Source organism: Bombus pascuorum, chromosome 6, assembly GCF_905332965.1.
Source record: "Bombus pascuorum chromosome 6, iyBomPasc1.1, whole genome shotgun sequence".
Lineage (NCBI taxonomy): Eukaryota > Metazoa > Arthropoda > Insecta > Hymenoptera > Apidae > Bombus > Bombus pascuorum.
This window is the reverse complement of record NC_083493.1, coordinates 13,054,651-13,081,499: the sequence shown is the minus strand read 5'-3', so window position 1 is coordinate 13,081,499 and position 26,849 is coordinate 13,054,651. Positions and strand designations below refer to the sequence as shown.

Here is a 26,849-nt window from a genome sequence, read left to right as displayed (position 1 = left end):
CTATTTATGCGTAAATCAATCTTTTCCGCCCATGTTCTCTTGCATAAGTCAATAAATGTGGTCTGCGTGGCAAGATATTTGTTATGCATCGACAGTTGATGGCCCGTGGTTATCGAAACAACGAGAGCCAAAGCATCGATTGTTCCCGACGATGATCCCATTCGTCAACGAATAATACGTAACCCGGCAAAAATATCAAGCGCGCATTACATCGGAATGGAACGACCCTGGTATCCGGCGCACTTAACCGGTTTCACGGTTCCAAGTTCAACCGGGTCGTCTCCATTCATGCGTCATTGCTCCAGGGTTAAACGGTCCAAGGAAGTGTGGCGCGGTGATTTAATCACTTTCGGTTTTTATTCGCTCCCCGCCACCTTGCGCGTTGCTCAACGGTAGTTAGATCTAGTCACGATCTCGCGCGAACTGCTCCATTTCCGATCTATCGAAGATCACGAAGATCGGTTGAAGAACGCAGAAAGCTTCGGCTTTGGCCGTCTTGGATCCTCCTTCGACGTTCCATCGATCAGTTGGTTCTCGCGATGACACGCGTTCTGTGTCTGTGGAAGACCAGCTGTTCGATTAGATACGATGAAAAAATTCAACGCCAGTTATTTCTTTCTCCGTCGTTGGTGTTATCTCTAGTTCACACGATGACCTATCTTTCGCAATAATGGCCAGACTGTTACCACCGCTTTTGCATCTCTTTACAGAGGATTGATTAGAGACACGGGTACAAAGAATCTTTCAGAGTTTATCTGCTTTTTCCATTTGCAACTCAGCTTCGCGTACAACCTCTTAACCATGGAAAACATGGCTTCCAAGAACAGCTGACTCTCTCGTAACCTTCATCCCGCGACTTTTCCTTCTGGAATCGATCGTACGACCATTCGCCGACCTATTCTTCGCACTGGGAGAGCAAGTGGCTCTCCCAGCGAACAACTTCTCGCTCGCTTTCCGCTCGTATACGCTCTAACGAACAAAGACTGAATTATTTTCGTGCGCGGGACGATTTCATGGAAGTGACCCCGCGACGCTAGGACGGCGAAACGCTCTCTCGGGGTCCCTTCGTATTTAGGTCGCAAGCAACGCTCTCTCCTCTGCCCCGTGGCGAACCGTGCGACGTTGGATATGAGCCTTGTTCCAAATTTAGTGCCGGGCATGATCTCGAAAGGCTTCCACCCTCTCTTCCCCATCCTCCCGTCCCGTCGCCATAGCCCGGTTTCGCACGTTACTTCTCGTCTCGGAGGTTTTTGGCTCTCGTGAAAGATTCCGGCAGCGGCACATCGCGCTTGTCGGAAGCGTCCTCCATCTCGTATTTGACGTTTGTCGCGTGCATCGCGTACAACACCGGCAACTCGAAATCTTGCTACTGACGCACAACGTTTGGCGAGAAGTTGCTGCAATATTCACCTATATCGTCGCGCTTTATTTATAGCGTTAATTGTCACGCGATAAGGATAATCTTGGCCGAGACTGTCGCTAACGACATGGTTTTTCGTGCGATTACGTGATTCTTCCGGGTACTCTAAAGTAGTCCCTATACGCGAAACTTGCCTCATCCTACGAAACAAGATGATGTCTCGTATGATGCAATCACTGAGTATGACGAATATTCGTATACGTCTCGAGGTGTTAGAATAGTTGAATACCATTTAGTATAATATTATTTGTATATTTCTCAATAGCAACTTCGAGGCGTGAAAACGACGGATGAATATTTTTCCATGCAAAATATTGCGCTACACAGAGACAGCTTTCGTTCTGTAAGAGCCACTTAAGGTTTTCGAATGACGTTGATCGTTCGATCGGGTTTCGAAGTCTTAGAGATGTATTCTGATGTTTCTGATTCATGTGTACGTCTGTAAACGTTATAGATTATCAACGCTGTTTCGAAGAAACTGTACTATAAATGACATCACTCGATATAGAAATCGATTACCGACAGCTGCGCGAGTTCCCTCGCACTTTCTTATCAGATACGATATTTTTTCCCCTCAGTGAGCACAATCTTGCACGTTTACCAAAGTTTATCAGGCAACTGTTTCACCACGCGATACCCGCGGCGCGAGAAATATCACTCGAACCTAACAGAAGTACGATTGGAGCAGCAGTAAAACTCGGCCTTCGACTATTTTCTCTCGCAAAAAAGTCAAACCGCTCGCATCGTGACAGATATAGCGGATGCAGTAAATATGGGACAGACGTACGACACGATTGACTAATCTGAAATTTATTGTTCTCTCGAAGGTCAGGTGTGTGGGAACGAAAGTGAGCAGGACGATTCGAACGCCCACGCGACGGCCCACACTCTTTCTCGGGGCCCGCGTAATTGGAAGCGTGGCAAGGGCCATCGATCCGCTGCCGTTCCACTCCGAAACACTCGCGCGTTAATTAGCGATTCGAGTGTATCCAGCGGAAAAGAGTAGCTCTTATTGTAGCATGGATCTGCTGGTTGGAACGACCACGATCGATTCGCTTATCTCGCGAGTGGAAGCAATCCAAACCGCTCATGTGCAAACGGAAAGGCCGCTTCCCTATTTTCTTATGCAGTTTCTTTGAGTGGAATGGAATGTACACTACTAGCCAAAAATTCGAACCGTTGAATCAGCCACATCCTCTTGCACAAATAGTATTATTAGCGACGTTTTACGGGTTTGCAAATTACAACTCATCAGTGTTGATAAATTATACGTAATAATAGCGACCAGCTTAGTAATGTGATAAATAAAAGTTTTACGTCCGATGTTTTGAAACCGCAGGTCAGCTGACTGTTCCGTTCGATGTAAAACCACAAAATCGTAAAAACTATGCAAGTCGAGTTTAGAATTTACGACACGTTAATTCGTTAATATTATTAGCTAGTAAATTATCGTGCAACAGGACTCGTTCGAAATCTATACTATACAGCTAGCCATAATAAATAATTTCCTTCGCGTCGATAATTTTTTTACCGAAGTAGCCGCTATTTTTTCTAATTCTTGGATTTTATGAGACACATTCGATGGTATGAAACTTTTGCTAGTGTATATACCGATCGATCGTATCCATTCGTTTGGAACGAAACGAGGAAACATTCTGAGGGAACGTGCGCAGAAACTACTTGCAGGATGGAATAGACGATCTGGGTCGTGGATAGAAGTCGGTCGTACCGATCCTATACCGAAATAGGTGCGAACAATATTCCACACGGTAGACTGATCGTACGAACTCGTCGGCCAGGTCGATCGTACTATCGCGCGATCCAAGGAGTCCGTAGAACACGGATAGACGTGGAAACTGGGTCGCGTTCGACTCGATCGCTGCACGACTCGAGGCCTCTGTCCGCGTCCCGTCGTAGGTCATTCTTCCTTTTTTCTTGCTATTTTTCTTGCGCCTCTCGTACATGATTTAATCAGGAAGTAGCTCAGTTATCAGAAGCTTCCCATCAGCTGACACGCGATTAAGGGGATAAAGAGATTATCGGTTAATCAGGCTGGATATCGTGCATATTGACTCTAGGTTTAAGTAGTAATTATAGTTTCGTGGAATGTTGAAGCGTGGGAGAATAATTTACTCGAATTTTTCTTATTTCGTTTACCTTCACCTTTTGGATATTACTGCTATGTCCAAGGTAATTATTATAAAATTCATTTCCTTTTAATGCATGTAAAAACGAAGTTTAAAAATAATTAATTGCGTTATGTTCTTTGTGACATTTCTGACATAATTGTATTTTTCCATCTAAAATACAAGAGAATAACGAATAGAATTTATTAGTATATAATGTAGAATTGAATATGAAAGTCTCTTTTCCTGTTGAAAGGAGAGCAAAATTGCAGCATAAAAATTGTAGAATCGTAAGAGGATCAAAGCCAAGGGAATCGCGTGTAGCTGTTACGAGCTCTTTCTCCTCTCTCCGATTTTCTTCGAATTTGTTCCAAGGAAGTCTCTGTTTTTCATTTTCTCGTACATTAAACACGTTCAACGAACCATTGAAAATATCATGGCGATCTTCTTCGGATCGTATCTACGATGATAAATTTTGAAAACAAACGAAGGGAATTTGAGGAAACGTGCGAGCACGCAACAGGCGTCTGCGACTCGGTCCCAAAAGGCGGACTGGTTTTCTCCCTCAAAACGTTCGCGTACACTGTACGCGTTCGGTTACGCACAGAACGACTTGGCCGGCCTCGAGGACAATTTCCCGGATTGCCGCATAACTAAGAACAAAGTGAATGGCGGCCGGAACGATCCGCCGCGAAACGCGAGCGACGCGTAATCCAGTTAGCCAAGTCGGTCGACACTCACGAACGCTTAGAAACGTTCGCTCTCGAGTCAGCTGCCGACAATAATTGCGAGCGTTAATTTCGTTCCATTACACATATCATTACCCAGCACTTAAACGCGTTAAAAATAGTCGCGAGAATTGCATCATCTGTCGAATCTTCTCATGCGACGATTCCTCTAACTCATCTTCGAGATGTTCTATTTCAAAGAATCTTTGGGACTCGAATTCTTTGAATCGGATGACGATAGACTCAGACCTCGATTATAATTATCACAGAACGTCGATATAATTATCGTCAACGTAGATCAAAGAAAAATTCTTTGTAAGAGAAATTAGGAAATATGTAAAAATAGAAGATGATAATGAGAGAGATTTTTACATTTTTCTTTGGATATTTTATTCTGAAATCAAATTAAATTATTATTAATTATTATGTACGAAATAGTTAGTATTAGTAGTAATTACATTTCTTCAACTTTTCCACGACATTTACGGAATTTAAATTGCTCGAATTTGATAGCAGTAGACTTTGATGTTTGATAAGAAGGAAGGTATTCGTTGATCGATATCTGATAGCGTGACAATCTGAAAGATTTAGGAGGATATAGGCACAGTGGAATAGTTTTGCTATGTCAGCTGAATCAGCGAAAGAATACGTGGTTAAAGTCGTACATTCCTACCAGGAGATACACGTGATAGAATAAAATCTCGTGAACCGTCACGCACGACGTATCGAAGGACATGAGTGATATATACAGTCTCGTTATTGCGAATAATAACGTTGCGGAAATACGACCAATTAACTGGCACTCGGAATAATCAAGTAGGAGTACCGACTTTATTCGCTGACCATAGTCTATTCACGTATTTCGATTGCATCGATTTGAATATTAGTTTACGTATTATCCGTATCCTAAATCCTATTACGTTCATTTCAATTATCCTCTTTGACATTACGCAAATTGTTCTTTAAATAATACTAAAAAGTATAGTGAGTAAGAGAGAAAAAGAGATTTAACATTTTTCAAATAACGTTCATGTCTGCCAGGAGGTAGATGGAACGCGCATCATTCAAACAAATTATCGCCATGTTGTGCGGATGTTACGTAAATATTTAATTGTGCAAAGAATAGCTCGCCAACCATGCGACTGCATATTTCTCAAACGGTTATTTGCTACGTCTAGCTTTTCAATGAATCCTTCCATATGATAAGATCAACGGTATATCAACATTCTCATTACGAGCCGATCTTTTGCCAATTCAATTAACGTGTTTTCCATCGAAATGCGTACGCGAGTCGAGCTTTCTCATCCGGTCAGCCGAATTAATCGATTAGCGGCGAAAGCTTTCCTCCGAATTAATTGCAAGGCGGTTGGTTCGAAGAGGAACCCGTCGTTTAGCAGTTAAACGTTGCCGGACGCGTGCCGTTGTCGGTCAACTCGTCCGCGTGTAATTGAAGACTAATTGGAAAGCGGAATGCTCTGGTAATTTACCGTTTATCCGAGACGAGCAATACGTCGGCTATCTAAGTTCGCGCACGCACGCGTTCTCTATCCAACGTCTCTATTTTTTTCCTCTTCTTCTCTTTGTAGATTCACCCGTGTACAAAGTGCACACTGCACACCCGTGTGCTCTAGTTCTACAAAGGAGAGGATTTCTTTCGGTGTGTGCTTCGAACGCGAATAGTTACCGGTTCGGGGTCGAACGGTCGTTCGGGCAATCGTAGTAAGTTGCCTTCGAGATTTAGGTCAAACTACGCCCAGAAGCGAATTCCCTGCAATTCCTGGTACCTTGAACCCGTCCGGTGCCTCGTAAAACGATTCGCGCGCACCTCCGTGGAATAGTTGGTTGTTCGTTCGTTAGTCCATTCGTTTGGTTATGTCGTTTGCCTTTCGTGACGCGATTAACCAACCGTCCTTAAGTTTTTTGCCGAACCTTCTCAAACGAACGGAACGAAGGCTGGCTTCGTGCCTGCAAGCTAGAGAAAGCGTCCAGTATGCAAAGTCCCGAGCATGGTTTGCAACGAGGTTACGAGGCTCGCTCGCGTCTCGAGCCTGCCGGCGTAGCGGATAGTCCATTCGGAAGACTCGCTTCTCGCCAGTCAGCTTCAAAATCAATTATCGAAACTTCGTTTTGACGGCCGTCGAGTGGCTAGACGTTACTTTAAATAGCTCTGTCAATCATCTGGCGATGTTTTTCGCGTAATATTCCACCGATCGATGAGGGATATTGCACGCTTCACTGTTAGTTCGGACAACAAGAAGCTTGGCAAAAGGATCGCCTCGAGCGGACGTAGTCGCGCGATCGCACGACCCTGTTCGTCTACATTCGCGGAGGCGTAGTTGACATTCAGGTTAGCCGTCACGGCGCGTTCGAATTATTCCCAAGGAGCTTTGGCGACACTGTGTGTGCAGACGTTGCTTCGAGCGATTTAGTATCCACGATCATTGATGGAACCGGTGACAACTCGATAAAGTAACGAGATTTTGACGTCAGTCGAGAGCATCAGCGCTTGAGTTCGCGCGCCCAGCTGAATCGCTTAGGTCTTAACGGCGCGGTGCCTCGATTACAAACGGCCGATCATGATCTGTAGATAAATAAAACTCTCCTTATTCTTTCAAAACACGCGTATCCTTGCAGCGCGACAATCGAGGAGTATTTCTCGAGAAACGTTGAAATCGCTAACGAGCGAATAACTGTGCCGACGAAGTTGTGCATGTAAAAGAATCGTTATCACGCGGATAGATAAGATACATCGAAAGTGAATTAAGCGCCGAATCGTTCTTCCTTCCGAGTCTTATGCAAATTTCAGCCTCTTAATGATTTTTAAACTGTACAGATATCGTTCTCTAGTTTACACTTTCACCTTGTTGCAATTCTCGCTACAAATTACCGGTTATTAAATTCCTAATAGCATTAATTAACGGGAACAAGAGTTTAACGATTGTAAGAACGCGTGCCTGTGGATCGTTCCGCACGACGGTCACGTAGGAAAAAGAAGTAAAAGCGGAAGACTATTTTCCATTTGTTAATCGGCGTTCAACTTCGCGGAATAACGCTTCCATTCGCGTTCTAGACGAGAGCGCTCGACACTTTACGTAAGTGGCGCTGGACAGTTACGAAACGGCCATTAAACTTCGCTTAGTTCCACGCGTTCCTTCCTAAACAAATCAATGCAATTTATCCCCTTCGCGGGTAAAATGGTCGGAAGCCGCTAGGCCGGGGCATAATTTCGCTGGCGAACCCGCGCAGGACCGGTTACCGATCGTGACTGTTTCGTAAGACACACCTGCGAATCATTATCCCTCGCCTACCTTGGCTTTCCCCGGCAATAAGGCGATTCCATTTGGCCGCGCGAAATAGCCAAATCTCTTTCTTTCTTTCTCGTCGCCGCTCGTCAATGTTACACGTGAGAACGCTCGTTTCTACGTCGACGCTGATCCAAGTATTTCACAACACGACCTATGACTATTCGCGCTCCTTTAACGCTGTTATTAATTTACTATATGTATATACGATTGGGATTATTAGCGAAATTTTATGCCAGTACAAATAGTTCTGTTGTAAGAAGGTAACTATAATAAAAGAAACAAGATTTTATAAGTGGATTTTATAAATGGCAAGTCACTTGATTATCTTATTTTCTAAAATCGTAAGATCGTAGAAGACAAGATTACGAAGAATTTTAGGAGAATTCTATTTATGAGAATTTTATTCAGAAATTTATGAGATTCAATATGTAATTCAATTTATTTATATTATTAGTTGAGGAATTATCGTGCTGGTATCAGTGTTGTATCGGTCCAACCTCTGATAAAACTCACGAATGCTGGTCAAAAGAACGTTCAATGTCTATGCTTGCGTATATGATAACGATCATCTTCGAACGAATCTTTAAACAAATTCGTGTCGTTTATATCATTGTTCTTGTCTAATACGATTCGGTTTTGTAGAATTAAGGCGTATTCTAGTATCGTTCGTCGTCTTAAATTTTCTTTCCATCGTGTCAATAGCAATGCTTGCAAGATGTCAGAATTTCTCTTTTAAAAACCTACCTACGGAAGCCTCGATTTTTGGCAATTACTATAGCACCTTGATTAAAGTGCCTGTTTCGCAACTCGACGGAATATTTTCCCTCGAACCCTTTCGCATAGGGCAAATCTGTCTGTGCAAGATAAACGTGTACGTACAGTCCTTTGTTAGGAACGGATGGAGAAGCATCAAGAAAGAATGTGCTCCCATTCTCCTCTGAATAAACATTTTCCATTTTCTGGTAAACTCGGCTTGGCTGGCGGGGCTGAAAATAGCAACGGAAGCAACGACCGCGGCTTCGACGCCTCGACACCGATGTACAGGGTGGAACGTGCGAATGTCGACCGCAGGAAAATGGTGTAGGGGTGAATTCGGGATATTTGAAATAAAGCTGGAGCTGCGCTTGACCTTGTTTTCTCGAGTTCTCCTCGATAATTTATCGGGCACCACTGAACACATTCGCAAAAGATACTCGAGATTTGTCACCATCGATCTCCGTAAATCCTGTATTTTCCGAGTCATCTCGTTCCTCGACTCTCGAAGAAGCACGTGTGAATTACTTTTCACGCGAGAACCTGTAATACGATTTAATTGGAGTCGAACTGAAGTGGGTTTATACGCGGCGAGCTGGCTTACTCTACATATAGATATATATGCAGAAAACCGAGCATGTAGGTCCGATAAAAGCTTGTAATATAGATGGACTTGTCAAGGTCGTTGCAAGGTTAGTCGCGATACCACGACCTTTGACTTCTTCCTGTTGGAAGAATTGAAATCGCAACGTATTTATCATCGAATCAGTTTTTCCGATATTTCGGTGACCTTAGAGTTGCCTTGACACCGCGACCTACTTCGTTTTTTCTTCTCTCGCGTGGATCTCCGCGCGAATTTGAATTCCACGAGTTCGGTTACGCTAATAGAACACCTTGGACGAGCGTTGCGTACCAGCGTTACGAGTGTTGATCCCATACGTCGAGCAATTTTTCTTATTTCTATCATGTGTCACACCCAATATATCTTCGAATAAACGGCCCACCGTTGCTGGCGCCGGTGCTCTCGCGAAGCATGAATAATAGCGCGCAGTTTTAGTGGTCGTCCGAATCGCGTGGGATATTTCAGTGTGTAAGAAAACAGCTCGCTCGAAACCAACGCACGAGCGTAAGAAGGTAAAAAGAGGGAGAAGATGGGATCGAAAATCTTATTCTCGTGAGAAACGTGGAATCGTTGACCCGGTCGCGTGCAGGCTATTTCGACGGCCATACAGTATGAAATTTTCAAAAACACTTGGCAACGCCCGTTGAATAAAAGACGCGGTAGCGTTATCATGGACGTCGATCGATTTCCCACGCGCGAGCCTTGCCAAGGAGGAACGGTGTGTCGCGCCCTCCGCCTCCTTTTCCCTCGTTCTTTCTTGTGTACGTATTCGGAACATTTGAAAACGACTGGCGTTTTATTGTTACAGTGGTCTACTGCGACTACACCGCCTCTGGAAGGTCGCTGCAATTTCTCGAAGAGTACATTGCGAAGGAGGTGCTGCCATATTTGGGCGACACCCGAGCGTCCACGTCCATCTGCAGCCTTCAGTCTTCTCTGTTCAGGTGAGACGATCGAAAGACGCCCTCTCCTTCCTATATTCTCCCTCCATATTTTCTCTCTCTCTCTTTGTATATATATATATATCTATGCTATCAGCGTGTGACTGGACCACCGAATGATCACGATAACGATCGAGGTCGCGGCGAGAAGCACGCGCACGCATTTATACACGGTCGACGATTATCGAGCGCGACACATCCGCGTTCACCAGCTGCCGCTTCCCAGAACCAATTCCAGTTACTGGTCAGCCTATTAATCGAGATATTGTAGCTATTCGCGGACCAACACGATCCGTCGTCCGTTCAATCGTTCGTCGTGTTGTTCGTACGCGACCGTTGGGTACTTACGTACGTCGCGGATCGCATCGTTAGAAAGTATCCGAGCATGCGCTATGAATTTGTAATCGTCGATTTCCTACGCGAAATTAGCATATCGTACCGCGTGCAACGTACGATTCCGGTTGACGTACCGTTTCTGCGGTAAACGAGACTCGTTTTCTGCGCCACTCGACCGTACACGAGCCTTTCTATTTCTCTGCCGACCCGTACAATTTCGCCTCCATTCCACGCATTCCGCTCGCGACACGTTTCGTTTCATATCTCAGGTTCATAGTCGATCGTAGCCGCCGATAGTTGTACGTTTGTTCGTTGTTGGCATGGTTTTCGATCGAAAAGGTTGTCCCGCGCGAAGCGACCCCGTTATCCCTAAATCTTACGCGGTCGAACGTATAGGGGTGGTTCCGCACAGCGTCCCATTCCCTGGCGCTCATGTCCCAGATCAATATCCCCACCGAGTCGAATCCCAACCGCTTACCGGCTGTCCAACTGCACCACCAAGCCAGTCACGACGATAACGCGCCTTTTTCGTCACGCGACTTTTATATGGTTACATCCGAATCGCGTTTCTCACGTAAACCGGAGATAAGCGAGAGGTCAGAGGGAAAGTGGTACGAGCAAGAATGTTTCTGATTTGGGAAAATTGTGGCGAAAGTTGAACTTTGGTAGAGAGAAATCATACGTATGGTTCTGAATATTAACGTGAAAACTACCGGAATGATTTAAATCACTAGTTGGTATCGTTCTTTTTATTAATTTTATGAATTTATAACACTTTCATTTATAAACTGTACGGATAAAAATTTTTTTCTCCGTGCAATTTGTACGTATTTCTTTATACCAATATTTTTATTTAAGGTCCTTTGGTACAAGTTTTATACTCTGATGATTCTCGGTAGTTGTAGCGCTAAAACGCTAACAAAATCTACTAGAAAGATACTGATATTCTTAGAGAAAAATGTACTTGTACCATTTTTCCACTCACCCCTTCAATTCTTCTGTTTAAGCGAGTGAAGCAGCTTCAAGAACAGAGTAACGCAAGTATGATTCGCCGTTATCCAATGTACACGTAACAAACGGTAAAAGTATGAGCGATACGTTGCACAATACAACCCTGACGCTGTTACGGACGGATGCTTTTCGGTTAGGCGAATAAACATTGCACCTTTTACTAAGATCGAAATAATTTACTAACTAAAGCTTATTCCTTGAGCATCACGGCTATCGTTTGCTACATTAAGAAACATATAACGTAATTTACTTGCGCGTCACGAGTAACGGGCACTGACATTCTTCGTGTCGAGACTCGTGATCGTATTCCTGACGATTGTCGGCTATTCTTTTGCACCGATTCAGGTGTTATATTTTTTAGGGGTTGTATATGATGCTGGCAAAGGCATCCGTAGCTTTGTCTTTGCACCCGATGACGTGCTTTTGCCTAGAGTGGACACGCGTGTAGATTTCCGCGTTCAAATAACACGTGGGCTCAGAGTATCATCGTGATGGATGTTGCTACCACGCGTATTATTGAAACCACGATATTTCTGCCAACCATAATTCTATCTAAACCTATCGAGAGAAGTTCGTATAAACGTAATCGAATTTCACATAGCAAAAGTCCATCGTTTAATTCCTACTGCTCGTGACATCCTATGCGTACAATGCAATTCGATTAAAATTTCGTTGCCATATAAATGGACTTGGAAGAAGCATGTTTTCCTATAACGGTCATAAGCTTCGTCCTACTTGCGTTTCTCTGTTCGAGGCGACCTCAACGATCGCCAATGAAACTCGAGATCTCGAAACGTTCTTGAGAAACGTAAACGAGCATCGTTTGTTCTCGATTGGACAAACAGCAGCAACTTTACGATCGTTAATAGCCACGGGAGGACGAATCGATGTATCCTGACTGCAAGGATCTTTACAGACACGAAGCCAGAGACATTGTCCGACATGCGGTGGGAGCTGGCGAGCAGGATGCTGTGCTGTTCACGGGTCAAGGCACGGCGGCTGCCCTTCGTACGCTTTTGCGACACCTCGATGTCTCCAAATCCACCGTGGTGTTCGTGGGACCGTTCGAGCACCACGCGAATCTCCGGCCTTGGCGTGAGCATGGCGTCAGGGTAAGCAGACGATACGATATTTTGAAAACAGCGAATCGAAAGTATTCTCGTCGATGAAAACGTTTGATGCGTTTCAATGTAAACGTAAATGTTGTGAAAGACATTGAGAGTTCCACTGAGGATATTTTCGAGTCGTCGTTCCTTCCTGTTTTCGAACAGTCTCCTTGTTAGTGAATTATAAGCTATTAAGTAGCTGGAAATGAATTCACCTTTTAACGATATGATTTTGAATAATTTGTTTGATTCACTCTCTCAGTAGGGAATAACTAAGTCTATTTTGAGCCGGATGTTGAAAATTTAATAATCGATACGTTCTTGGAATAGGCGCTGTATTTAAAAGTAAGAAGAAGTTTCTACGGTGATAAGTTCTGCTACGCCTTTGTTCGGAGCGAAGAGAACTCCTTGGGATGAGCCTTTTGAACGAAACTCGTCGGGAAACTTTGAAGAGTCTTTGACACTTCGCAGAACACGAATGCGTGATACATGTTATTCCGGAACTAAGCCATTTGCAATTCTTTTCTTTGAAGTGATTCCAACTTGCCAGGCATCGCTATAAAATTCTCGGTATAAATAAAATACGATCTTTTGTCCGCGTTACTAACGCAGAAGTGTTTCTCAAACGCGTATTATTAATCGTTTTTAAATTGCTGGAACGTTCAACAAGTCATTGAAGAACATAGAATATTCAGAAATAGAGATTATACTGCAAGCGTAATCGTGCGTTCGCGTGAACAAGTACCGACTTAGGATCGATAACATCGTACGACAAAAGTGGAACCGTGAAAGTAGAACACTAAAAATAGGGCAGAGAGTATGCAACTAGAATAATACTTTACAATAGAATAATATTTGCTTGTAACATTGAAACAATTACCGTAGATAGTACGAGTTTCCGAGACTCGAGAAGGTTTCTTGGATCTGAACGATCTCGAGCGGAGCCTGATCAAAGTTCGAAGCGAAGGTGTTACGCAAATGATCGGATGCTTCAGCGCTGCCAGTTGCATAACCGGGGTTTTGGCAGATGACGTCGCCACGACCCTTCTACTGCATCAGTATGGGGCACTTAGCGTCTGGGATTACACCACAACAGGTAACAATGATTCACGTGGAAGTCGATATACGAAACAATGAAAGATCCAACGTGACGTAATGTTTGCTCCCTTTTCTAACAAAAATATATTATCACGACTATTCGATCCTAATCGATCAGGCACGCGTATTATCAGTCGCATAAAACTTGTTATCTCCGTATCGTATGAAATTTCTTTCTTCTTTTGTTGTTTTAAATAATTGTTTTGTTGTAAATGTTATTTCTAGAAATCATAATAGAAGATAGGAGAAAACTTGTACGATTCCGTTGAAAGTTTGATCTATAGAAAGATAAGGGGAATGTAGAGATTTGTTTGTTCGTGATGATTGAAGATTGATTTTTAGAGAAGATGAATGCAACTTGAGTTGAAAATGCGATTACGCATGTAAGTAGAAAGTGACGGTGACGATCAGATTGAAGTGGTTATCCGCTGAAGAGTCTAGTATTTATCTGTTAGTAATCAATGAAACTAGTAATTACTGGATGACAATCACTTACGGATACCGTGATCTTTAAAGTGGCAGACGTAGGAACAATACAGTTTTTCACAGATAAAAGAGATGTTGAATACCATGTTCTACAAAAGGATATGTAAACGCTAAAACGACTAATCGCCTCAATTTAACGCCATTAACGAATTGATAAGAGCTATTATCGTCATCAACGAGTATAATTATTCGCAATTTTTGGATTTTAAAGAAACTATTTCAAAGAACGACGAGTGTGTTTGTCTTCGTACGAAATAATTTTCTTATTGTTATTAAAGTATAGAAGGAATATACACACTTGCTACAAAGTATTATTTGAATGAAACGTAGAACTTGTTAAAAACCTGTTTCGTCGAAGAACAAGTAAAAATACGCGCAGATCGTTTCTACGACCACTGTATTAAATCAATAGAAATTTTTGTATCTTCAGTGTTTTAATATTAAATTAATATTATACTCCAGAGTATTATGATTTTTTCATAGGCGACAGCTAAAAAGTGATCGAAAGGTTAAAAGCTAAAAAGCTAAAAGTAACATCATTTATAGAAACGTATATTCTAGAAATACATCTATTTTTCAGCCCCGTACATTCAAATTGATATGAATCCACATCTGCCCGGCGTCGGGGAGACGACCGTGCACAAAGACGCGATTATTTTCGCCGGGCACAAGTTCATCGGTGGAGTTCAATCCCCTGGCGTGCTCGTGACCAAACGGTCCCTGTTGAAAGATAAAATTGCTACGGAGGACATGCGGGACTCTCATCACTATCACCGGGATCCGGAACTCTGCGAGGAGAGTGGCACCGCGGGTGTCGTCGAGACCATCAGATGCGGACTCGCTGTGCAACTGAAAGAGAACGTCACGCCGCGAGCGATCGTCACCCGTCAAGATAAGATTTCCAGGTATATTTTTACACGTCTCCAACAAAAATGTAACGTGAATGAACAATTTCGTTGTTAAGAAATCGATTAAAATAGACGAATATCGAGCTTGTCATCGTCTAAAAGCAAATCCTCGTACAATCGTAGCAAATCGTACAATCTGGTTACCATTTTTCTTTCATGTTTGGTGAACTTGCTTGTTTCAAATACGATACATGACACGTGCGGTGTTCGCGAGGAGGAAACGTCACCGATATCGAGGAAATATTTATAGCCGATTTATATAGGAGAATGGTAGATATCGGGAAGGGGAACGTCTTCAACGCCAGACCTCCTGGAGCTTTGATTCGACTGAAATCGATTGGCAGTTCGAGACTGCTTCCTTGATTGCGAATCGCTGATGGAAATAACTCGATTATTTCTTTTTTTAAATTTCTACCGGCCGATTCTCGTACATTAAAACGTCGGTTGCTACGGTCGTTACTGGCGATCAGCCGTTAGACCTTAGAATCGATGGTTGGTGATGTGAGAATTAATAGAAAAAATTGTAGACTAAATTTGTAGATTAACAATGTTAATACATAATATACTGGATACATAAGAAAGCGGTTAAAAGATGTTCATAATACGCGTGTCAAGTATAAATGACAGCACTTCGTTGCTGCAGATAAGAAACGTGAAATTTGCATGACAATCAGCGAGATAACAAAACCAAATTGCAATGTTCTTGAGCAACCACGCAATATAAAGGAAGGCTGTGATCGACTTTGAACGAAGGACGTCCGCGCACAATGTTTTCAAAGATCATTTCGATCGATGCTGCAAGTGGATTGTATTTGTAAAACATGATCGATGTTTCCTGTTTGTCTAGGCAAGTGTTGGCACACGTACGCACGATTCCGGAACTAATTCTGCTCGGTAGCAGCTCGCAGAATGTTAAGAGGCTGCCGATCTTTTCGTTTATGGTGCGTCATCCACGGGGCACGTTCCTTCACCACAACTTCGTGTGCGCCGTGTTGAACGACGTGTTCGGTATACAGGCGCGTGGCGGGTGCGCGTGTGCAGGACGTTACGCTCACGATCTGATGGGAATCGACCAGGAACTCGCCAAGGAATACCAGAAGGCGTTGATAGAGGGGTACGAAAGTTGAAAACATCGTTTGGACTGTATCGAATAATCACGGTGCATGATACCGTTAAATAGAAGGTACTTGCCTGCGCGATCTAACCGGGTTACCTTATCGTTTCCAGGGAACGGAACACTGAGAACGAAGAAACGAACGCCGAAGGTCTGAGGCCGGGTTTCGCGAAACTCTCCTTCCCTTACTTTATGTCTGAGGCAGAGGTGGCGTTCGTACTGGAGGCACTAAAAATGGTAGCGACGGAAGGTTGGAAATTGCTGCCGCAGTACGTGCTCAACTCGGATACGGGTGAATGGCGCCACCACACGAATAGCGTGTTCAAAGAGCGAAAGTGGCTCAGCTCCATCAGATACACAGACGGGAAGATGAACGCTTCCGAGAGACGAGTATCCGGTACTGGTGTACTTCCGCAGAACTACGGCGACTGTTTGCAGACAGCGCGCAACATTTTCAACCGAGCTAGGAAAATGGCGCAGAGGTATCCGCTGCAGATAGATCGTAGCTACAACATCGTGTCGGAACGGCTGGAGTCTTTACGATGGTTCATGCTGCCGAGCGAGGCGCAGGATCTCCTTCTGGGTAACTCGCAGAACGTGAAGCAAGAAGTGCCTTTCAGTCCGATGCTATCTTGGAACAAGCACAGCCATCACACGCCGACTACAACGCACGACAGCTTGGTCAATTGCCTAGCCTTGGCTAATAGCATCCGTCGACTGAACAGCGACATTCCTCGAGCGGGAAACGCTCCGATCTCGTCCAATTCACCTAGACACAGAAGTCTTCCGGTATTGAGTACAGTCAGGAGAACTCTGTTGAACGCGGCCGAATTCCAGACTTCATCGTCCAGTCCAGCGAACAGTAACGAAGAGGAACAGACGTCGTCCATTACCACCGTGGTCGATCGAAATACCGACTCAGCCGGTGAGAGGTCACCGGCTACTTGTCCGAGTTCTCCGATGCCCGTGAGGTTCGCGGTTGGCGAAGCGGTCACGGCATCGGCTCTCAGCACGATGTCTCACGCGGGCAGCAGGCCAATTAAAGAGCAAAGAGATCCGATGGACTCCACCAACGCTGGTCGTGCCAGGTGCAACTCTCTCGGTAGCACCAGCGGTGGTGGCAACGATTCGGGGAACCGAAACGTCGCATCATCCTCGTCCTCCCCCATTCCGCTGCTTCCTCTGAGCCCGCAAACCTTGACTAGTCTGGGATTAAGTGGAAATAATGGCAACTCCTCGAAGCACAGACGACATCACTGTAGTTGCAGCAGTCAAACGGATTTGAATTCTCTGGAACTGGACAATAGCAGCCCCAGTCATTCGATCTTGTCGTTAAATTGTCATAACGCAACATCGCCTCCGTCTTCGTATTCCTCTGTCTATGATTATACGGAAAGATTCGTAGGGGGAGGTAGGTCGTCACCAGTTTCAGCGAACGGCGGTCAAAAGTCAGAGGACGATCTGAGAGCTTACGTGAAAGAAGTGACGAAGGAATTAGCGACGGAGATTAAGTCAGAGATCCGAGAAGTGATATCCAAGGTCGACGATGCGCTGTCGGAAACGAATACTTCCGAGAACACGCCGCAACATCATTCACGCAATCTAAGCGCCATTAGTCAGTTGTCCGTAGAGGACAAACAGACGAGACACGATTCGTTCACTGCGAGCGATATCGCGGAATACTTGATGGAATTCTCGAAGGAAATGGCCAGCGAGGTGAAGTCTGAGATCAGATGTATGGTTAATGCCGTGGACGGTTTGCATAGACACTCTCCGGATGCTTCGGCTTCGGATGTGTCGTCGAATGGTTGCGGCTCGCCGGATAGAGGGAGGATCGTTCAGTCTTCGTCATCGCCCAGAATGTCGAGCGCCAGACGAAGCGGACCAATAGAGATCTCTGGGAAGATCGGAGAACTAACTCAACAGGAAAGCAAAATGTCCAGCGAGTGTTCTTCGGATGAGACGGTAATTTACGTGATGAAGCCAGCTGAGAACGAACAGATGGTACGCAATCAATCGAAAACTGATGACGAAGAAGTGGTACACGACTTGGATGACGATTTAAACGACGATGATTCTCAAGAACGCGGTGGTTTGGAGATCGGAGACGCGCGAAAGATTCTTCCTAAAATTTATTCCGCAGTGAATTCCGTTAGTTCCCAAGACAGTGGTATCAATTTATCTTTCCACGAGAGCGACAAGTCTCTAGATTCGGTTGATTTAAAGCGTAGCAGCAGCGCAGAGTCCAATTCGACCAACAGTTACGGTCGCAAACCAAGAGCAAGTTCGATGACCGCGTTGTCCAACAAGTCAAGCTGCAAGCAACAAGTCCGTCAAAACGATGACTTCTCTGAAGACGAGGAATGTTCGAGCGATCTCAAGGAGGAAGAAGATGGAGACCAGGGAGCGACATTTGACTCGAAGGACGGGAACACCGAATTGTCCCGAGTTCAGTGGCATTGTCCGCCAAAGAACATTTGGAAGCCAGCTGTCGAGGCAATGCAAGAGTTCGATATGATTCGAGACAACGATAGAGTGCTGGTCTGCTTGTCGACCAACGGCAAGAGTTCCTTGTCTTTGTTACACACGTTGCACCAGTACCGATTCTACGTAAGATCAAAGGGCGTGGACTTCGAGATCGGAGCAGCCACGGTGGACGCAAACAGATTCGACCCTCTGGAACTAATGAGCTATCTGAAGTCTCTGGACGTCCCTTACTTCTACGAAGAACAGAGCAGCGAATTCAAGTGCAGCAGCGGTGACAATCAGCCTGAAGAAGAAGCTGTGGACGCCAGTGGAGCGTGCAGCTTCTGCAACCGAGAGACCAGGTCGCAGTTATACGCGATCGCCAAGCGGCACAAATACAACGTGCTGGCTGTTGGCCAACACTTGGACGATCTTACCGAGAGTTTCTTCGTCTCGGTGTTTCACGGTGGCAAGCTGAAAACCATGAAGGCGCACTATTACATACGACGTCAAGATCTCAGGGTCGTACGACCGTTCGTATACACCCGAGAAAAAGCGTTGAGGCAGTTCGTCGAGAGTAAGAAGCTGTTGGTTTCACGGGAAATCAGGTCAAGCGACCTTCCCGAGGTGAGCTTCTCCTACGGTTTATTTATATCTTCGATTGTTCGTCATAGCGTATCTCTTCGCTCGTCCTTTAATTAAACGCGATCGATAATTCTCACGCACTTTCCCCTCGATGATTTCGTTCTTGACCCGTTCCGATTAGAACATCCGCTTCAACTGTGCGCTTTTTGGTTTTGTTACAGAGACAGAAACAAAGCAAGGAGCTAATCCTGCAACAGGAACGCGCCTATCCTCGACTTTACTGGTCTTTGAGGACCGCCTTGCGACCTTTGATCGACGCTCATGGCCAGCAACTCGATCTCGATCTCGTATCCCCCGTGGGAAACAACGGGGGCAACAATTCTGGCGGATCCAGTTGCAGTTCGACCTCCAGCAGCGTGGCCAATGCACCCACTGGTGTTAACAATCAACAAAAGAGACAGCGAAGAGCAAAGACAAATTCTGTCTCGGTAACTATGATTCAGTACAAGGCACAGGAGCATGATGACAATGACGAGACCGACGAAGAACCGGTCCTTTGAGGGAGACCCGTCGCGAGATGGGATTTCAATCGTGCTTCTATCTCATCCTCGCATCACCGTCGAAAACCACCGTTATCGGCATTCTCTATAGTTAGGAGGAGGCGGCTACGTTTCGCCAGCGCTGCCGCTACCGTGAAAATTCAAGATCCTGAGGGAGAATGCTAAGATCGATGTTCCATTAAACGAAGTCGATCGTGCGAGAGAGGAAAAGATCGCGACGAATGGATCGATGATGAGATACATATTTATATATAGCTGTACGAAAACGTACTCGGTCTTTTGGACTATCTTTGCTAGGCTACTATTCTGCCAGTAGCGATCGTTCGATCATTTTTTTGTTTTCAAATGATCGACGCGTAGACCAGAGAGTTTTCGAAGTTCGTTTGGTGACCTTCTGTTTCTCCAAGTCTCCTGCGATTTGTCGAAGCTTCGTTGAGATTCCGTGAATATGTTTGCGATTCTGTACTTCGATACGAAGTTGCTGTAACAGTTATGATTTGACGTTGCGTCGTGAAACGTTTTGATTTTCGCACGAGCGGTCTCACGGGACGTCGATGCACGAAAGTAGGACATTCGCTCGAACAATGAGCGCAACGACGGGTCGAATATTTCCTTTTCCTTCGTGTTCTCGGAAGAAATGGTTGTCAAAGTCTGAGAACGATCGTGGAAACCGTCGTCGCGGATCGTTAGATATGTAACGACATAAATTGCTTCGTAAGCTACTTAAGGAAAACGTTGTGTGCGTTTAAATGTTACTTACGTAAGGACACTTAGCGTTTAATAACCACCAACATGTTGTGACTTCGGTTGTACTTTTCAAGTTCAGAGCACGCGATGGCGACTCCAGAGTCTTGTCTTGTTCAAGCAACATTCGAAGATGCATGGACCTGGATAATGGAAAATGGAACTGACGTTGAAAGAAACAAAGATAAAAGTATGAAAAGAAGAAAATAAATACAAGTCGGTTTGACAAACCAATTGGATTCAAGTGCATGACTGTACGATCTGTATGATTGGATGGTACTAGGTAAACGAGAATAACTCGAGTGACTTGAGAAGCGCCAAAACCTCGACTGCTCAAGGGACCGCATTGTTAAAGTTAAACGAAGGACGCTTGATTTTTTATATAATTGATAAACCAACGAGCCTCGTGTCTCGCACCGGTGAACGATTAGAGTTAGTTGCTTATGATACGAACATTTTTGTAAAATCGTGTCCGCGATCACTGTCGAGACGAGCCTCTTTTTTCGAGCATTTTTTGATGATCGAACGCGATTCTTCGCACGATGTCTTTCAATAGGAGAGGGAACGTAAGTGGATTTTAAAAAGGATACAAGGATTTTGTTGTCGTTTGGAATCGATAGGACGTTCATTTTTTTGCGGTCAAGAAAAATGTCGTCCTTGACGATTCGGGAACAAATTGAACGGTGGAAAAAACCAAAAGAATCGAGAAGGAAAACGCGCTTCTTCGATCTTGCAAACATGCGCAGACCAATCGACGATGTGTATTTCTCAACTTGATCTGTTTTTTCGCTCCATGTGAACGATTATCGCACCCGGATTAAATAAAGTCGGACAGAGGATTTGAGGAGTGAAGGTTTTGACAAATTCTCAGCCGTATCGCATTGTATTTCGATAGCACGCACACAAAACTTGACGCCTAGCCGCGTATATTCGTAAACATATACGTGTACATACATATATTGCTTCTGTGACGAGTAAACCGAAGAAACATAGTATATATATACACATATATATATACACATATACATATATACATATATACATATACGAATCATTAAACGAAAGCTTTTTCCTCTTAACTGGTAAAATATACGTACTACATCTATACATATATATCATGTATGTCGCCTTGTTCGAAATCATTGGCGGAATCATATTTTTCGAATATTGTATAGCCGTTTTTTTTCGTCGGTGAACAAAAAAGAAAATAAAGAAAAAAAAAAAGAATACACGTAAGAAACGTCAAATTATTCGCGAAAGAAAAAGTTACGACGATCGCATGATATCTTTTATTCTTCTCGATTTACCGTGGCCGAGCGGGCGTACTATTTTCGGATTATGTTTGCCGGAAGTAAGGCGTTCGCCAACCGTGTTCGGCCCAACGGACTGGGATTCGTGTAACGAGGATTTATTCCAGCCATTCTAGATTATATTAGTAGACCGAGAAGCGAAAACCAGTTAACGGTCAAAGCAGGATGGCATAGTGAAACTTAAAAATATAAAACAGCCAGACGAACGCTCGTGGCCTCGATCTCGTCGCGATCGTCGTGGCCGTTGGCGTCGATGGTTCGATGATCGAAATATCCTTCGGCTCGATACTTAACGAACTCGTTTTACGTTTTCGTTTCGTTTTATGTTTGACAGATGTGTATGTTCGCTATCGTTAGGATTTAACCAAGGAAGCGTAAGGTTCCGTACGTACGTAGGCCGCATGTAAAACACACACTGTAAAACGTAGATACTTCTGGTACGTACGTTTCGCGTCGTACCGATTCTTCCTAACGAGCTCGTTCATCCGTTTACAGGACGGAGAATGTATTGGTGTTAGATACGGAACACCATAGAGGCAGAAACAACATTTAACGGGAAGAAAAACACGTGAAATATGAAAGAACGGAAGTCTCGATCTATATGGATTTTCGCGGATAGATATTACCATATTTTCCGAGGGTTACGAGAGGACGTTGTTACTGTAAAGATATGTAAGTTTATTTATCGCTAATAAAAATGAACGTTTATGAAAAAAAAAAAATTACGTGGCTACCAGTGGATATATGTATTCGTCTTCAATTTCCAGTTACCTTGCTCCTTCTACAGCCACTTCTTTCTTTCTCCTTTTGATGAAATGAAAGCGATCCATATTCGTCTTTGTTTTCGTGATTCGCTGTATCTTCTGGTTAATCCGATATGAACCTTCCGATGTTAAATTAGAAGCTAACAGCTGATCCTGTTTACTTCCTGTTTACTGATAACTTTTAAATCCTACTTTAGTGATCCATCCTCATCAAAGAACATGTTGTTTAGTTGACTCGTAGCTTATACCTTTTACAAACGTCTTTTACTTTCTTCCAAGAAATTCGATTTGTCTTTCCATTAATCGGATTCTCTAAAGTTTTACGAAACTCGTCTATAAGTCTGGCGTAAACCACGACGTGAATTAAATTACATACATCAATTTGATGCTAGCAGTTAATCACAGTGTAACACTTTTGCTTTCTACTCTGATATCTATTTTTACCAGGTTTGTTCTTTTCTCAGTGGAAGGGAATAGTAAAGAAAATTGACATAGCAAGGAACGTTTGTTTAGTAGATTTATTAGACCCTTTAAAATATTTGAAACAGCGTGCGACTCTTGTTATTTGGCGTAACAGTGAGATATCGTTAATAAGGTACACAGTACGAAGCTCAAGGAGAGCGAAGCGATCAAGATCGATTTAAAATTCACAACTCAACCGTTCCCCCTCGCGGTCTCGACTCGCTCCCTACGTTCTGCGAACGAATCGGATCGTTGGTATCGTTCGAGACCCGCGCCACTGAGAGTTTTCAAAAAGTGCAAGCGCGAGTTCTCGTCTCGTCCACGTGTTTCGTCGCGTGTTCGCCAAAATGGCGGGAACGCGATACTAAAGCTGTTGCGATCGAACGTCGTCGATCGATCTCTAGCGACATCGTAACGGAGAACCCAATCTCGAACATATCGAGTTTACTGCGGTGCTGGATCTTCTTAATTTTTACGTTATTTTAGGTGAAGAATACGGTGCATCACTTAGATTAGACGAGAGAGAGAGTAAAATCGAAAAATCCATATATCTTATGAGAAGAAATCGATTATCAGCCGATCGCCTTTCTTTTACAGTGACACAGGCGATCGAGACATCAAGAGACTCGAATAGAGTTTAATTAGTCGAGAAAATCGTCGTTTATCTGAGAGATAGAGCACGTTCGTCGTATTCGTTACTTTGCGTTCTTTAATCAACAAGATCGTTTAATTAGCGATCGTGTCTCCGTCTCTCCCTCCAACCTCTCGTGTCTTGCTTCACGCGAATCACAATTCGCAAAGATTTATCGTTAGACACTGTAGCGCAGTTAACGAAGGAAGTTAGACGGCGCGTCGCTTGCTGGGACCTTATGTTACACGAAACGCGAGCCGGTTCTCTCGCGTTCACGTTACACACTGCGTCGTTCATTCCGCTTGCTACGAAGATGCTTAAAAATATCAGCACTATGACGTCTGATGGTGTATCAACGTAGATTTTCTTTCTTTAACGATCGACTGTACCGTTGTTATTAAAGAGGATGGGATGGGAAAAAGAAAATCGTTTCTTCGCGTGTTGCTATAACAATTCGACACTCGTTGCTGCGAATCGTTAAAAGAACATATAGAGTCGATCGGTGTATCGTTGAGGTTGTTCGGATTTGGATAACGTAAAATCACACCAGACGTATCTACGAATCTTGTGGTAGATGAGATTAGAGCTTGTCGAAAAGGTCCTCTGACATTGGCCGAAGATAACGAGCGTTACGATTAAGCCAAGTTCAAAGTGGCGCCGTGAACTCTGGTCAGAGAGTGGCGCACTCTGTCGGTCCGAAACGCAACTATCTTCCGCGCCGGCGGCGATTTAAACATTTTCTGCGACTTTCCTTACATTCTACGCTCGACATTTTTCTTCGCTCAAAGATTTAACAGATGCAAGCAGAAGGCTCGGACATTACGAGCATATCATTTTCGTTCGATGCACATCGAATGTCGACGCGAGATGTTCGCGATACATGCAACGAGGTGAATGTCAGAGGGGAAAAAAGTGTGCGACGAACGCGATTGTCCGTTGATGTTGGCTCGATGTTAATTCGTTCTATCTAATACAGATACGAGAATAGATAAAATCCTAGTAGCCCGGGGACAGCACCTCCTCCTCCTCGTCCTCCTCGTCGTCGTCGATTCCAGGCTCTCCGAGCGCATGGGCGAATTCTGGAACAGAAATACTTTTGCTGGAGTTTCGGCAACCACGTGTCCTTAAAGACGTCACAAAAATAAATAGGTTTGCCAATACCATTTTCATGTCGACCCTTTGCTTATGGAATCTATTCAACGCCTACCCTCCGTTCGAACGCAAGCTCCAAAAACCCGGTATAGGATTACGTACGTTTCAAAAACTCCTATAAAATAGAATTTACCCTTATCTAGTTTAGAGGTATATTCGTTCGTGCAAAGTATTTCCTGTGCAGCTGGTGCCCATAAATAAAATAAATTCTCTGGAACGCGTCCCATGGTCCAGTGTCACAAATTCGATGAACGTAAATTGAATTACCATTGCTGTCGTGGAGGGTCCCAGAGATACGTTAATTCAACTGCAAGATATCACGAACGAGATGCTTCTTCCAACCCCAATACTACAACGAATCAACAATTCCACGTCCCATGTCGCTTAAGGAAATTCGTAGGGAAGGATACACGGAAGCTTTGGCCATCTTTGAGGAAAAGGGGGATAAATAGGGTAATCGTGATCGAAATGTTTAGGTTTATCGCAGATGGCGACGATGCACGTTCCTCATTTATGTACATAATATGTTTGAAAACACAATACTCGAGCAGAAGGTTGAATGTAAATAGAAACGACAAGGGCGAGACAGATTTTTCCTTTCGATTCTCTTTTAGCCGCATCACCGAGATGATGGAATTTCTCCAAACTCGCAACAGTCGATCTTCTTTCTACTCTCCTCGAAATACTTCGATATTTTTGCCTCTTCGTTCCCCCAAAATTTTTCTATCTCCGACTAAACATACATCGATCAATCGCGATCTCGTATCACACGCGTCACGTACTCGAGGAATTCCCAGTTCCATTCGACCATTCGTATTTTTCTCCGATTATTAGGAACTCCTATGGGGCATTGGGCTTACCATAGAAATCGATCCGGCCGTCTCCATCCACGTCCACTTCCTTGATCATATCTTCGACTGAAACACACAGCAAAATCAGCTTACATCTTTTCTTTCTCTAGTATGATTGAAAAATTATAGGCGAGGTAAATCCTCGAGTAAACAGGGATAAAATGATTATGGTTACGGTTTTTCCTCTTTCTTTTAGCCTTATCTCGATATTCGCTATTGTCATACGTGTTTACACGCGTGAAATTCTGCTGCACTTTACACGTGTATACAAGATGCGGATCGGATCAGCTATATTCGAGATTGTTTCTCTGATAGTTTCACGAGAAAACCTGTCGATGTGAAAAGAACACTTGAAAATTCTTTCACGATATTACGATAATACAATTCCTTCTTCCCAAAACTTCTTACAATCTTCCTTTTTAAATTGTATTATATATTTTGCATCGTGGACGTCTTCCTTATATTCTAAATTGCACGGAAAAGTGAATTCAAAAATATGATATCATGTGATTCGACAATACGAAAAGAAGAATATGTACGTAATTCTATTTCAGGAACGCAATATAATTTCATTTTTCTTTTTTATTTTTATTTTTTCTTTATATTATTTAATTTTATTTTTATTATTATATTTTATTTTATTTTTCCTTTGAAAAATTCTTTCGTTAAACTATCAAAAGGAATTTCGTTGTCACTGATTTTTGTGAACAGATTATATACAAGCTTATTACAAGTTGGGTAGAACGATCGTTAAATCGTCGGACAGCTTGACGAAAAGTTGAAATTAACATCTTCACCGTTAACATACGCACCGTAGACATTCACTGACATGGCAAATATTGCATTTAGTCTGATTAGAGTCACCTATGAACGTTCCTATGCTAATTAACGGTTGCTGGTAACGAGCGCCAATTTAATTTTTCACCGGCACGGTTCGGCCTCTCGTTCCCGTAAAATTCGAAGTATTAGCGCGCGAAACAACGTACCAAGCGATTAATATTCTGGCCTGCGCTTCCCACGCGCGAGAAACACCTCGATAATGTAACCGCTCTGCCCCTCGCTCCGTGTTACCAGTGTAATACAGGAAAAGTGGAAAACGACCGATCGTGGTCAGACATGACGCAACCACGTCGACAATTGTCCATTTTAATTCCGTTTGATAATTCGATAAATCGTCGTGTCAATTCTATCGTTGCTAATTTTCTCACCAATAATTCCATTCTTCCACAGATATTTATCCCTTTTATTTTTTTTTTTTAGAATTTTCTATACGGAACATTGATTTTATGTAATTAATATTTCACTTGCTAACTGTAATTCCTCGAAGTGCAACAAATTTGTACATGAATTTTGAGATTGCGAGATTGTCT

General features: G+C 43.6%; 2 protein-coding genes across 3 annotated transcripts in view; one reads left to right on the top strand and one right to left on the bottom strand.

The window, feature by feature from the left end:
* Positions 1-22,341, top strand: part of LOC132907833 (uncharacterized) — a 54,680-nt gene extending 32,339 nt beyond the window's left edge. The window contains exons 2-8 of the mRNA XM_060961252.1: positions 9,763-9,898; positions 12,159-12,354; positions 13,234-13,444; positions 14,513-14,837; positions 15,688-15,954; positions 16,068-19,047; positions 19,227-22,341. Of these exons, the coding sequence (XP_060817235.1) occupies positions 9,763-9,898; positions 12,159-12,354; positions 13,234-13,444; positions 14,513-14,837; positions 15,688-15,954; positions 16,068-19,047; positions 19,227-19,565 (4,454 nt within the window). The 3' untranslated portion in view covers positions 19,566-22,341. The remainder of the gene's footprint in view (positions 1-9,762; positions 9,899-12,158; positions 12,355-13,233; positions 13,445-14,512; positions 14,838-15,687; positions 15,955-16,067; positions 19,048-19,226) is intronic.
* A 546-nt stretch (positions 22,342-22,887) lies between these two features.
* The window catches only part of LOC132907844 (calmodulin-like), a 60,816-nt gene continuing 56,854 nt past the window's right edge, over positions 22,888-26,849 (bottom strand). For both annotated transcript variants that reach the window (XM_060961282.1, XM_060961281.1), the window contains exons 6-7: positions 25,489-25,545; positions 22,888-24,555 (exon numbers count right to left, since the gene is read on the bottom strand). In XM_060961282.1, the coding sequence (XP_060817265.1) occupies positions 24,473-24,555; positions 25,489-25,545 (140 nt within the window). In that variant the 3' untranslated portion in view covers positions 22,888-24,472. The remainder of the gene's footprint in view (positions 24,556-25,488; positions 25,546-26,849) is intronic.